This window comes from Lactuca saligna, chromosome 3, assembly GCF_052625555.1.
Source record: "Lactuca saligna cultivar CGN05327 chromosome 3, ASM5262555v1, whole genome shotgun sequence".
NCBI classification, from domain to species: Eukaryota; Viridiplantae; Streptophyta; class Magnoliopsida; order Asterales; family Asteraceae; genus Lactuca; species Lactuca saligna.
Window position 1 is genome coordinate 27,692,773 of NC_136419.1, and position 15,262 is coordinate 27,708,034.

The following is a 15,262-nucleotide window of genomic DNA, read 5'->3' on the forward strand; positions in this document are numbered from 1 at the left end:
AATCACTTCTAGATTTTGAATAATATTGAAAACATCTCCGAAACTAAGAACCTGTCAAACTTACTTAATTTTTCCCGGTTGCTTCTGATATGAGTATAAGCATGCCTACCCAAGGGGACATTCCATAAATGACAAATACTTATAAAATCATTGAAAGCATGTTGCGATTTGATTGAACAACGATCCTAGTCTCGCTAGTCTCTCTAAAGCATAACGAACCACATTGAAATCACCAAAAACCATGTAATTACCAGAGTTTTATTCCCTAAAAGAAGTAATGGAGCGTCATAAATCCTCTTTCCGCCTGTCTTCCTAAGGCGCGTAAACATTAATCAAGAAACATTTTAATTTTAAGAAAACTCATTCACCCTCTACAATTAACATGTTATCTTAACTAAAAACTCAAGATTTCAAGAAAACCGAAGGATCCCACACCAAGATTAACCCTCTAGAGCGAAGTATAAAGTCTTTTATGACTCAGTTGTTTCTTTACAAAGAATGATCAAATTTATTTGTTTTTTTTCTTTCAGCACATAAGTTTCAAAATATATTCACTTGGTAAATATTCTTAAAAAATACCATGATTTGATACAACTCTTATAAATTTAGTGCCATGATCATTTATCGTGATCGCATCAATTTTCTATAAGAAACTTTGTTTCTTTCAAATTATCTGAAAAATAAAGCCAAACTCCATAATCTTAATCCAATCATATTCCGTGCCTTGGTATAACAATGATTCCACAAAATTTAAGCAAAAGAAAATGATTCATTTGTACAAGAAGCATTGCCATTGTTTGCCTTTGAAGTCTTGCCAAACCCTCTTAAAGTCCATGCGATCTACTTTTCCATTTCCTTTTTGGAACTATTATATGTTATGTAAGAATTAAGAATGATTTGATCTAAATCAATGATAAAATACCTAATGGAAATTAAGTAATCTAACCACAATTTAATGTATATTTGAAAAAGAAAACCTAAAAAATTTGTTTTTAGCAAAAATAACCATTTGGTCCGAAATTCACATTTTAGACCAAGAAAACAAAAATTACATTTTGGACTGACATTTCGGATTCCGGACTAAAATTTAGGATTTCGAAAAAATAAAACTCTGGAATTTCAAGAACAAGTCTGAAATCCGATGAACAATTCCAGAATTTTGAGAAAAAAAAAATCATTTTTACTTAAATCTAACAAAAAGTTAAAAAAAAAAAACATAATAATGTGAACGATATACGATATTAGTGCATAAAATCAGACATATTATTGGAAAATATTGACATTAAATACTACGAAATTGATTTTTCGGATATAAGTGGGGATATTTAAGTTTCCGTCCCTGTTTCACACCTTTGTTACACTCACATTCCCTTGACCTAATGCCCGTTAAGTAGTACCCGTGGGTTCGCCACCATGAGGGTATTTTTGTCATTTCAACAAGACTACTCACCACCATCACTCGACTCATCCGTACAAATTCTTTCTCTAATTCTTTCCAAAATCAGTTTAGTTCAAGACCTTCCATGACAAGGTTTTGGTCATAGACCCATACATGTAGCAGGTTTGTAGATTTTACATATACACATAAATTCATCTATGATTTTTGTTTAAGTGATTTGATTTTATCTTAAGATTATTGGTTCGTGGGTTGTTTATGTTTATGTTTCTATTTTACAAAATAATCTTTGAGATTTTGGTTAGTTTTTGGGTGTTTCTTTGTTGAGGAAAAGACACTAAGGATCATCATATATTCTGCATGTTTTTTCATCTTGTTCTTAGTGTTCTGCATCTAGTTACAATGACCAAAATACCCTCATGCACAAGGCACATGAGGTGGCTTAACGGTTACGACATAACAAACTTCAGTTCAAGGGACCAAATATGCAACGAAATTTAACAAATGAATATTGTAGACTAAAAATTCTATATTTTGGTAACCATGGGAACGATTTTCTAAATATGCACATAAAAATATTTTAAGCCATATTAATCTTATTAATATACTGCATTGAATAGAAAAGGTAGATTTAAAAAAATATGGTTTAACTTTATAAAGAAACAAAGCTTATATAATTTATAGTTTTCTGGGTAAAGGAAAAAATGTGTTTTATTTTTCTTTGAACCAGTTACAACAATCATGAAAAGTTTTTTATGTTTGTAAGATTTTTTTGGTAATTCATTTATATAATATTGTTATGAAGAAAAAAAATATTTAAATATGCTGCTTAAATCATTTACTATTTATTTTAGATAAGAAAAAAAAAATAGAATGGACGCATTTGCTATCTAAAAACTAAAAACACAATTAAACAGGAAAAAGGTTACAAAATCAGTCATGTAGATCTTTGTTACCTTTTCATACGCGAACATACACTGGTGTTTGGGGATTGAGTTTTGAAAACAAAAAGCATTTCACAACGTAAAATATTATAATCTGATAAAAATCTTTTAGAATATTTGGCAAAAACTGCTTACATATTTTGACCTATATTGTGATAACAAGGGAGAACCATCAATGGAAAAACGATATGAAGGTGAATAGAAGATGGGCGTTTGTTTACTGTTTATGTTAAAATAAGAGCATTAATGTTGTTTTATCTTAAAAATCTATAAATCAATTTTAAAAAGTCTAAGGAGAATAACCTTCTAAAACCTTTCTATTAGACCATTTTTAATGATAGTTTTTCAAAAGTTTTTACTACTCGAAAAAAAAAAATTGAAAAGTTTTTTACCATTGAAATGAAGTTTTTCTGTCATTCCAACCATTTATTATTCTCTAACATTTTAATTATTTTAATGGTTTGTCTGTTTTGGATTTATATTTCGTAACAGTTTATTTTACACTTTAGTTATATTTAGATATTAAAATTTTAATTTGTTAATTACTGAATCTATTTTATTTAATATTTAAAATAGATTTGCATATAGCTTTATAAAAAGTTATATAATTGTCAAAATTTTAAAGATGATACATATACCAAGGATTAAAAAACGTTACCATAACATACTATATAATCTTTTTTTATTTATTTATTTACTAAGATGTTAATAATAATATGAATTAATTCTATTGAAAAAAAATGATCGTGTACTTAAAAATTGAAAAATAATACTAAGGTAGTTTATATAACATATAAGATGATTAAAATAAATAGTTTAAGTTCTAAAAAAATCTTAATCATTGGACCGAGTTTATAACCAAAGCTTTTTAAAGATCGTTAGAAATCTGATATGATTAATGAAAAAAGCTTTTTTAAAATGTTAATCATTAGAGATGTCGTTAGTTTTATAAAAAGAAATTTAAGAAGCTTTTTTTTTTTTTTTTTTAAATTGCCACGATCAGATGTCATATTATAGGGTATACTAGCACAGCCTCATGCAACCCCTTCGGACAACTCAACAAGACCTTCATACCAAAAAGAGAATGAACAAGGAAAACAAATAAAAAATAAAAAGAGAAGTTGTGATTTTAGATGTGGGCTACCACACTAACCACCACATCACCACCATGCCATATAGGGGTGGTGACGTCCTGATCAAGCTTCCACATCACCATTATATTCATTGCATTTTAAGTATAACCAGTAGCCTTGTTATAACTTATATCATTAAAAAAAAAAAAGCAAAAAAAAAAACCATATATTAATAAGTTATTCTAGAATCCAATCAACTCATAAAAAGCGTCTTTTATGAATAGGATGATAATAAGAAATTATTTGGGTTGTGTGACTTTGTAAGATAATTATAAGACATCTGAAAGATATGATAAATAATCTATTGATCTATGTTTAAATCCGTGCGCTACTTAGCTCTTATAGCCATTGATGTTCGTCTGCAATAACTCTAGGACATGAAACATAGCCTCATATTCGTAGCTGGGGATTAATCGATGAGCGAAAACTTACCTGAAAATCCTCGTTAGGAAAGTTTACTTTCCAAAAGATTTTTTTTTTTTAAATAAGATGCTCAATCACAAAAAGTGTATTTTTTTAATCAACTATCACTATTTGTTAATGAGTTTAATAAGATGCTCAAAATCTTGATCTTTATATAAATAACTTTATGATTCATATCGATCTTTAAAATATTGAGAACTTAAATATTTTTTTATTTTTGTTCCTATAAATTCTTTTATCCAATTAAACGATAACATTTATCATATTAATATATTAAAATATCATTAAATTAGTATTAACCAATAAAATTTATAAGAAAAAAATAGAAAGGTGTTTAATTTCTCTAAAATATTGCACTCGTCTTATACTGTGAAATCAAGCATCAATTTTGAACTTGTAATTTTCGTTTACACACGTTTATAATGAAATAATGAAAAACCGATCATACGGCAAAAAGCATTTTATTTTAGAAATTTTGTTAGAACACAAGGGTAAGATTGACTTTTCATAAGAAAAACTAAAGTAGCGGCAACAAGTGATAGTGATCTCAACCTTCAGAATATTGGGCATCCATAAATATTAAACACACTTATCCTAAATCATCATATACAAAACATATATGGGTCTGAATATTTTATACCTCCTCCTTCTTTTTGCCACCACCGCCCACCACCACCTCAGGGCGGCGGCACTTCCACTCTCCACAAACTCACGATGGATTGTCGACGACGGAAACGGCGGAGAAAGAGTGAAACTATCGTGCGTGAACTGGGTTAGCCATCTAGATGCGGTGGTCGCAGAGGGATTAAGCAAACAACCGGTGGATATGATCTCGAAGAAAATCTTGGAGATGGGATTCAACTGTGTAAGACTAACATACCCACTTTTCTTATTCACAAACGACACCCTAGGGTCAGTTACAGTCAGACAATCGCTTCGAAAACTTGGATTGATCGAGTCAATTGCCGGATTTCAAGCCAACAATCCTTCCATTATTGATCTCCCACTCATCAAAGCTTTTCAGGTACCTAATTTTTACTTAGACTTCATGTCTATTTATAAACTAATTTGATCGGAGTGTATAAAAAAGCATCAATCAATCGAGTAGAGTTCAATAACTTGATTGATTTTTTTTTTTTTTTTACAGGAAGTTGTATCAAGTCTGGATAGAAACAACGTGATGATAATATTAGATAATCAGATAAGCAAGCCTGGATGGTGTTGCAGTGATTTCGATGGTAATGGCTTCTTTGGTGATCAATATTTTGACCCTGATGTCTGGTTAAAAGGTCTCACAAAAGTCGCCACCATCTTCAACAACTCAACCAATTTTGTTGCTATGAGTTTAAGAAACGAACTCCGTGGACCTAAACAAAACATCACCATTTGGTACAGGTAACATTAAAACTTAATGAAAACATAACTTAATCTGAAGGGGTTGTTTAATATCCCACTTACCACGACTACTGATAAGAGGTTGAGTGTGTGTGACTCTACTGTATCACACTTAGAAGCCTCTGACTCTATCCTCCTTTGTGTTGACTCCTCCTCTGACTTATTCAGTCAGATTTAGGGCTCAATTAGTAACTATCAAACAACCCTATAATTTGGTAAGCTATATATATATATATATATATATATATATATATATATATATATATATATATATATATATATATATATATATATATATATAAGTGTTTGTTTTTTGTAATTTGATCGTTTTTATAGGTACATGCAAAAAGGTGCAGAAGCTGTTCATGCAGCAAACCCTAATCTTCTAGTTATCATGTCTGGTTTGAGCTATGATAAAGATTTGTCTTTCCTTCAAATCCAACCTGTAACCTTAACATTTAGTCAAAAACTGGTTTTTGAAGTCCATTGGTATGGGTTTTCAAATAGTGAAGAATGGGAAAATGGTAACCCAAATGAGGTATGTGGGCGGGTGGTTGATAGTATAACGAGAAAAGCCGGGTTTTTATTGGACAGTGGTTACCCTTTGTTTGTAAGTGAATGGGGTATAGATCAAAGGGGCACAAACGACAATGACAATAGGTACTTGAATTGTTTTTTGGCATGGGCAGCTAACCATGACCTTGATTGGGCTTTATGGACACTTGCGGGAAGTTACTATTTTAGGCAAGGTGTTGTTGGAATGGAGGAGTTTTATGGTGTTTTGAATTGGGATTGGTGTCGTCCAAGAAATTCAAGTTTCTTGGAAAAGATCTCAGCTGTCCAATCTCCTTTTCAAGGTAATACAGATAGACCCAACCATATCCTTCGGATATCTGGTCAGGCCTACCAGATATTGGTTTTGCTTATTATACAGTTGTATAGTATAATAAGCCCTGATCAATTCCAATTATGGAATTGATCAGGAATATCAGATCCTTCTGGTTTTGCTTATTGTACAGTTGTGTATGTTATGCAGGACCAGGATTATCAAATACACGTCCGCATAAAATCATTTTCCATCCATCAACGGGGCTTTGCGTGCAAAGACAATCGTTTTTCAAGCCGTTGATTTTGGGACCGTGTTCGGGAGCAGAGCATTGGGATTACACCGCGAGAGAAATCCTAACAATTAAGGGAACATACTATTGCCTACAAGCAGATGGAATTGGGAAGAACGCAAAATTAGGGATAATATGCACAGATCAATCTTCAAAATGGGAACCAATATCAGCTTCGAAACTACATCTTTCATCAAAGATCAACAATGGGACAGTTGTTTGTCTGGATGTAGATTCTGAAAACAATATTGTCACAAATAACTGTAAATGTTTGACCAATGGCAACACGTGTGACCCTGCTAGCCAGTGGTTTACAATCATTAATGCCACGTCAGGGTCCAGTGCAGCAAAAGGGTATTTTCCTATTAGTTCGCTTCTCCAATCTTTTGGAGCAAACTTATTAGTATGAAAAGTGTATGTAAATATTGTAAATTTGAATACTAACTTCGAATAAAATTCAGCAACTTCATATTCCATAACATGAAATGATAACATGATAACAAACAACTGGATTCAGTGTCGTTTAAACTCAAGCAGCTCGTTCTAAACGAAAAGAAGACATAATTTGCTGAAACAAAGGGTAGAAATGGCAAACTTATTCTTCCATGGCATCTCCTCCCACTTGAACTACTTCAACCAGTTCCTTCAGTGGTGTAATCCTTGTAAGCAGAACTTCTGTAAACACAAATTGGATCATTAGAATCAGATAAAAGCATAGATAAATGGAAACTTATTTTAAACTTATGGGAATATGGTGAGATTACTAACCAGCTTTTTTGGAGAAAGTATAGCCTCTTTCACTGATGTAAGTTCGGGGATTTGGAGTGAGATGATTGCGCAGATACTCCTTCTTACCCTTTTCTATCACACACACATCAACATTGCTTCCACTTCCCAAATCATTAAATATTCCAGAACATATAGCTTTGGTTACCAAGTTTACCCCTTCATCCCTCTGTTTAATAAAATGAACACTCATTGATTACCAAACTGTTAAAGATATGAATATTTGAATATGTGAAAAGTGTAAGAACTCACAGTAAGTCCTTCACGATACTCTGATTCAAAGATAGCCATTGCAGCAAGAGAACCAGATCCCATTGTGGCAAATGGGAGTGTGTCAGTTGATCCATGAGGATAAATCTAAAAAAAGGTAAATTGTTTTGGAACAATTAGTATGTCATCTTAATTGTAAAAACTAATTTTCAAATACCCGATAAATAAATCAACTTACAGTGTGGAGATGAGGGCCTGTGACATCAACTCCACCAAGTACCAAAGCAGCAGAAACATGGCCTTGGTAGCTGAGTAAGTGAAAACAAAGTCAGATACTTCTAAATAACAGAAGGAAAAATAAAAAGAATCATAAATAATGTTATGCTTACCGAAAAAGATGAGATTTTAACAGTGTAAGTGCTGTTACAACTCTTGATTCACGACCAGTGTGATATCTGTGTAGCTTCAGTTGAGAGCTGATGTTGTCTAATAAAAAAGAGATGTATAGGACTAAGTTAAGGGGAGGGGATCTTTAAAAAAAGTGATGGAGTGAAACAGAGATGACTGAAAGAGTACCTGTAACAGCTTCTGTATCAGCAGCAGTTCCAGCTCCACAACAGTAAATGTTTGGTGCCATGTAATGAATCTTCTCACAGTTCTTATCCGCAACAATGGGACCTTCTGTGGCTCTGGTATCTGCTCCAAGAATCACACCATTCTGAAGATGAAATGGTGATGATTAGAGGTAATTCATCTCAAGAGAAACTACTTAGGTTTATGATCATGGTAAGCCTAAGCAATTGTATACTTTTGATGACTAATTTGTTTATTTCAGTAAACCCTAGAAATACACAACTTCATCACATTTTCTAGTGTGATACAGAAACATTTGACTAAAAGTATTTATAATCTTACTTCAGATAAACCCAATTCAGATTAAACAAAACATATAAAGCTGTTAACAGAGCAAGCAAGCAAACAAACAAACATAACAGAAGCACAGCGTACCTCAAAGATTAAGCCAACGATGGTGGTTCCCGTTTTAAGATACCCAGGAGGTTTCAAGCCTTTCTTCGCCAGCATATCGTTTCTCCTACACAGGTCGAAACTGAATCCGGTTTTCGGAACATCCATTGTCGTATTTGACATCTTCAGATACCTAAATTACAACAAATCTACTCCAATCATAAAAATAAACGAATTATTAACGAGTTTGGGAGGAACACCCCTAATTAGGGATTAGTAGTGATCGAAAATTAAAATACTACACGAACAGCTACAAACAAACTGAAACTGCATATGTTGGTTCTCAGATATGATCGACTTACGAGTTCACTACTGATCGAGAGCGCAACCGATTCGTAGAAATCTCAAAATCTGCAAAGAGATTTATGAATATAACATAGAAATCTTGGGTAGAAAGGCAATGGGGTTGTCTCGCTTCGTCTACATATGTTCTTCAAAATAACACTTACGCCCCCTGTATTTTGGAATATATTCAATTATAGGACTTTATTTCTCATTATGGTCCAATAGACCATGGGTGCTCATGCCATTTTAATTTTGCTATTTTTTAAGTATATATTTAATGAAAAGAAGAACAACTCAAGTTTGGAAAATATAAGAGGAAATCAACTATTCAACGGATAGAATGAATTATAATAACCCTAGTCACAATACGTTGAAATTTGAGAATTGAGATATTATAGTTTTTTTTAGTCCACGATCTACAACTTTTGTTTAGACTTCGTCGGCTAATTTTAACTTTTTTTTATTATTTACTTTTAGTAGACCGGGATAGGAAAATTCCGTTATAAATTTATAACTTCTTCATCTGACGTCCGTTTTCGCCTATCTTTTTATCGTTTTACTACAATTAATGAGATATTCGATTCTCATTTAGATTGTTTCAGCTAAAAACCGCTCGGTCTCAAATCGAGTATTCGGGCTGCATACCGCTAAATCGAAACTTCGAAAAATCATAACTTTCTCATACGAAGTCAGATTTGGGCGTTCTTTTTATGCACGCTCATGGTTTAATGTATTCTACGACTTTCATTTAGATTGCTAAGGCTAAATATCGCTTTAACGTAAATTCACTTTTTACGTCGCGCTGTGTTGTACCGGTTCTGTCGCGAAACTTCGATAGGTCATAACTTCTTCGTTATAACTCGGATTTCGGCGTTCTTTATATGCACGGAAACCTTGTAACATATACTATAACTTAGTTAAGATTATTCCTTCAAAATAATCTTCCATCAAAAAGTCATTTTTGACGCTTAACGTCTCTAATTGACTAGCCCGGATCTACGGACGTTACAGTCATGTTGGTTCTGTCGCGAAACTTCGACAGGTCATAACTTCTTCGTTATAACTCAGATTTCGGCGTTTTTTATATGCACGAAACCTTGATACATATACTACAACTTGGTTATGATTATTCATTCTAAACACTCTTCTATCAAAAAGTCATTTTTGATGCTTATCGTCTCTAAATTAAGTAACCCTGATCTACGGGCATTATATAAACAAATCATTAAGACTAGTTTTTTTTTCAAAGGATTAATAAAAGATTCATGGAAATGTACAGAAGTTACAATGACATTTACATGATAATGTATCAAACACTGAGATTTTTTTAATAAAATGCAATCTTGATCAATGGAATTCATAAAGATTTAAGAAATAAAGAGATGATAGTTGGTTTAGTCTTTATGATGGTTGCCCTCATTTCCCTTATTGTTGATGTTGGTTGTTTCCACCCCATTTCCCCTGTTGCATGTTCTTAATATGACTATTCATATGTTGATTTCGTTTCAAAACACCCATTTCCTGATACCGTCACCTTCCCTTGTTCTGAATCTATATTGACGATATATAGTAAAACAAGAAAAAATATTGAATTTCAAGGAAACTCAACAGTGAACTAATTTTAATTACCCATAAATACATACAATAATTGGAAAACAAAACTAATTATTCAAATGGGAACACAATACCATCAATTTTCTGACCCATCAAGCCTAATTTCCAACTTTTCTTTATTCTCAATTGCCTATATAAAAACTTATATATGACAGATCCATATTAATATTCAAGGAAATATAAGCACAACCATATTTAAATACCGATTAAGGCATAACATAACAAGAATTTTAGCTAACTAAATGTTTCTTACTGAATAACTCTAAGATTCATCCCAGTTAACTAGTAATGAACAAAATTAATATTCTTTAAAGGAGGAAATAAGTGAAGGAAATGATTTTAATATTATGAGCATTCAAGAAGTTAATGGGGGTGTATGATATGTTGATTTCAAGGGATTTATCGAGAATTGGAATTCAATTATGTTTTAGTTCCATGTTTGGTTGTAAATGAATATGAAACTAAATTTAGTTAGAATTCATATGTTTTGATAGATGGATATTAACATTCTACACTAATTAAGTTTACAGCATTATGACCCAACAAGAAAACAAAACTAAGCAAGCAACAAATAATTTCAGATTTATGACCCTAAATTTTGATGATAAGATGATGATTCAACTTCATGCCCCAAATTTGAGGTCAATCAATCAAGTTTAGATTTTCAGAATAACACAATTTACAAAGGGTTGGTCAGGGAAGAGAAGAGAGCAATGACATTGCAGGTCAAAGAAGAGAGAAAACGAGTAGAATACTTGTGGAGGAGAGTTTATCGGTGTGACTGGTGACGGTGACAGTGGTTGTGGGTGACTAGTGACGACGTCACCGTCACCTGAGATATAGCAGAAGAAGGAGAGGTAGGGATGTCAGCGAGGGAAAACGGGACTGAGATTGCATCCCCCGCCCCCACCCAAGATATTTTCCCATTCCCTAGCCCCTACCCCTAAAATTTCCAGCCTCCCTACCCCCGCCCCCGCCCCCAAATTCATGGATTACTCATCGCCCCCGCCCCCGTTTCACCGCCTCCGATTGATTTTGAGGTATTTTTTATTGGGCTAAAAGAAGTTGTTTTTTAGGTTTAAAGAAACTATTCTTGTTGGTTAAAAATAGTTATTGATAACATAATTTTACATGTTAAAAACAAAAAAATATTATCACATCTCAAAAATGTTATATTAACAACTTAAAAACATGATTTTTTTTGTTGACTTTTGGAAGGTCAGAATCATTGTTATTATTTATTATATTTATATAATTAATTTATATAAATATTATATAGTATCTTAACGGGGCCCCCATAGGGGTTTGGGACGGGACCGCCATGTTCTTTTTAACAAATATCTCTCATATGAGATCGGAGCCCTACGCATTTGGGGTCCTACAAGACTTTTTGACATCCCTAAGGAGAGGTGTGGTACGGACTATCATTAAAGAAACAAGGCCCTTTAGAAGAAAATGACATATTTTCCCTCATGTGAGTGTCACGTGGGGTAGTTAACAACAACAACTTGATGGGAGTTAAGTCTGGGACCATTTTCACATAGAACATGGCCAAAATGACCGTGAAACCAAAAAAGTCAGAGTTTGGACTAAAACCCGACAAAATGCATACAACAGGGACTATTTTTGTAGTTTTGTCTTTAAAATGTCTCTTACTTAGTCACGGTGAGAATAAGGGTTGAATTTAACCAATGAGATATGACTCAGTAAATACACTATAAACAACCTTTAATTTCATGTTATTGGTTCTATATGAAATAAAGTATTTTGTGAATGAAATTATTGGGCCATGCTTGTCGGACATGAAAGGCATGCTAACAAAAATTAAACGGCCTATCAAGTGATTATTAAAAAAAATCCATTTTAACGTATGATGCCTAGTTCCTGAGTTTAATAAAAGAAAAAAGAAAGTCATGAGAGAAAAGAAGAGAAATGAAAGAAAAACAAAATTTTCTTTTGTGTTTCCGAATTGAAGAGAAGTAAAAGGAAAATTAATCATTTTGTTCTTTTCTTTCTAAATGCTCCCAAATCGGAAGGAAAGTTAGGAAAGAAAGTGATCATTCCATTTCTCTCATTCATTTAATTAAATTCGGGAACACCAATTTCTTTTATTTTCTTCTTATTTCTACAATTTTCTTTCTTTTCTCTCGTTAAGTCTTGAACTCGGAAAGAGGATGTTACTAGACGGTATAAGGGCCCCATTCATTTGGAGCAGATAAATGAAGTACACCACTACTTAACATAAACTTAAAATAAAAAGATCATATCGAAACATTGACCACATCAAATTTCATTATATATTACATGCATATATAACACTGAACTCTAATTAACAATTGAAATAAGCTCATAACTATTAAAATAAAGAAGCAAGCAACATCATGATGTCAAAATCAACATCAATCTATGAACTTGGCCCTAGGCTCCAGTGTAACCAACAACCCATGTTTCATATAGAGTGTAGTGTTTACTTTTGGACATACTTTATGGCCTTTGACCACTTTTATTGTGTACCTCCATAGAATCGAAGCAACCACCATTTTCATCTGCATATATGCAAACTTTTTGCCCACACATAACCGTGGACCTGCATTAAACACCGTGTATTTGAACTGGCTTTCGCTGATGAATTCACCATCTCTGATCCATCTTTCAGGCCTAAACTCACAACAATCTTTACCCCATATGGTCGGCATCCTAGCCATGCCATACATGACGTATACTATTCGTGCACCCTTTTCGATTGGGGTCCCATCAGGGAACATGTCGTCTTCTTGTGGCTCTTTGTGGTCAAATGAGACAGGAGGATATAGACGTAAGGATTCTGTTATTGCTGCTTGAAGATACACCATTTTCTTTAGCTCTTCTTCTGTGAAGGTTGTGTTTTCTTGATTTTCCTTGTCGGGGTTTTCTCTTTGTTGTAAAATGTTGTGGATTTCCTCGAGTATTCGGGTTTCTACTGATGGGTTTTTGGTAATTAACCAAAAGAACCATGCTAGTCCAACAGAGCTGGTGTCTCTACCTGCTAAGATGAAACTTATGCAGAAATCTTGAAGTAGTTTATCAGTAAAAAACACTTCTTCTCTATCCTGTTCCATGATGATAAGCCTTGACAAAAGATCACACCTTGAGTTGTTATTTATAGCCTCCTTGTTACCTAATAATTCCATCTTTCTTTCTTTTACTGTTTTCTCAGCAAAACCATGCACAATTTTGACAGCTTCATGTAGTGTTTTCTCAAACCCTAATCTGAAAAACTTCATTGGTTTCCACACATATGGAGGCATCAAGAACCTCAGCAAACTTGCGTAAGTCACTTGTTCAAATGCCTTGGCGAAGGGTATGTCTGGTAACTCAACTTCCAAACACCCCGAATTAACACCAAATGCCACAGCACAAGTATTGTCAAAAGTGAAACGAAGAAGTACATCTTGCAAATCAATAACACATCCTTTTTTCGCCTCTAGAAGCTTCAACAATTTCTCATGCACCAACGTTTTGATGGCGTTCATGGAGAATTGTGTGAAGCGAGTTGAGTGCATCTCAGAGTTAGCCACACGACGTTGTTGCCTCCATAACTCATCATCAGCATTAAAAATCCCATCTCCAAGAAAATCATAAAATCTTTCCCTATAAGCTTTACCCTTCGGGTAGTTCTTGAAATTTGTTTTGAGTATGTACTCGATTTTCTCAGGATCACATGTGGCAATCCCATAAGTACCACCCATCCACATACCTCTATAGTAAAAGCTTCCACCAGATTTGACCAAAGCTTCGCCACCCCATTCATAAATGTGGGTCACATGTAAGAGTACAGTTGGAAGTATGCCAAAAACCGGCCATGTCATAGGACCCTTTGTGGTGAGTCTTTGAACTATGGAGTTGAAGATGAAGACAATAAGGAGTCCTATGGCTATGTCTGAGAACCATATATGGGAATACAACCATTTTGGTAAGGAGAATATGAGGCTCTTGATCATGTTGTACTCCATCTTTTGTTTTTGTGATGAGGATTTTTTGGTTTCATGAAATAATAGATGAGGGGTTGTATATGAGAGGGTATTCAAGAGAGTACATCAAGCTAATCAAATGTACAATCTATGTATCAATGTATATGCATGAGAGAGGGCGTGAGATTGGTGTGCTTTATGGATCTCGGTTATGTATATGCATATATATTTATATAAGTTGTTCTAAGTTTCAGACGGCTCTTTTGGTAAGTTGTAACTCATTTTGTAACAACCATCTTACCATGCAAATTGTGTGTGAGTTTTTATCTAAGTTTAAGTACAAAACTCGTGTTATATATTTACGTGTGGAGAAGTTTTTTTTTTTTTTTGTCCCAAATTTCAATCGCTTGATTAGAAATGATGAAAAAAATCATTGATGTCACAAAAATCATATGACAATAGCAGTTTAATTTGAATCTTTCTTAGAAATTCAAAATGTTACTCATCAATATTAGATTTCATATGTAGGATTCTATTTTATAATCACCATTAAGATCCTTTTAAAGTATAAAGTTTTAATCTTTGGTAATCAATTAATATTTTATTTAGGGTGGTGCTAATTAAATGGACCCATTGAAGGGACATATAGGTCTCAGACGATGTGTAGGAGAGGGGTTCATTTTAGATCACATTTTATTTTAGTGAGCCATCTTTGGAAAGATTAATGAATGATCAAGCCACCTTTAACGAGCAATAATGCATGATCTCATGACCCCCACGTAAGTGTATTAATCATTTATATATGAAGTGTGGTTTTATCATATTGTTTATATGTATGCATGCAACAAAAGCATAGGAAGATATAGAGGAATTCTTACTAAATTTGATTCGAGGTGATGAAAGACTGATAAGTGTATAACAGTCAAAGGATTAAACGTGAATCATTAATTTGTCTATCAAGATTCAAGACTGGTTTTGACAT

The 15,262-nt window shown here is 33.3% G+C and overlaps 2 protein-coding genes and 1 pseudogene across 3 annotated transcripts; 1 reads left to right on the forward strand and 2 right to left on the reverse strand.

Annotated features, from left to right (window-relative positions):
• Window positions 1-4,476: 4,476 nt before the first annotated feature.
• Window positions 4,477-6,888, forward strand: LOC145034898 (glycosyl hydrolase 5 family protein-like). Its single transcript, XM_078983457.1, has 4 exons — window positions 4,477-4,920; window positions 5,044-5,291; window positions 5,628-6,148; window positions 6,328-6,888. The coding sequence occupies exons 1-4, from the start codon at window positions 4,516-4,518 to the stop codon at window positions 6,816-6,818; spliced, it is 1,665 nt and encodes a 554-aa protein (XP_078839583.1). The 5' UTR covers window positions 4,477-4,515; the 3' UTR covers window positions 6,819-6,888.
• On the reverse strand, window positions 6,835-8,889 carry LOC145034899 (proteasome subunit beta type-7-B-like). Of its 2 annotated transcripts, none has more exons than XM_078983458.1 (8): window positions 8,734-8,889; window positions 8,414-8,580; window positions 7,982-8,123; window positions 7,795-7,891; window positions 7,644-7,713; window positions 7,448-7,552; window positions 7,178-7,364; window positions 6,835-7,084 (listed from the first exon to the last, which is right to left on the reverse strand). In XM_078983458.1, the coding sequence occupies exons 2-8, from the start codon at window positions 8,552-8,554 to the stop codon at window positions 7,005-7,007; spliced, it is 822 nt and encodes a 273-aa protein (XP_078839584.1). In that variant the 5' UTR covers window positions 8,555-8,580; window positions 8,734-8,889; the 3' UTR covers window positions 6,835-7,004. The 2 variants fall into 2 exon arrangements, with proteins under 2 accessions (XP_078839584.1, XP_078839585.1); XM_078983459.1 differs by having other exon boundaries at window positions 8,414-8,564; window positions 8,734-8,881.
• Window positions 8,890-12,596: 3,707 nt separating this feature from the next.
• Window positions 12,597-14,502, reverse strand: LOC145034896 (cytochrome P450 86B1 pseudogene; annotated as a pseudogene).
• Between the last annotated feature and the right edge of the window lie 760 nt (window positions 14,503-15,262).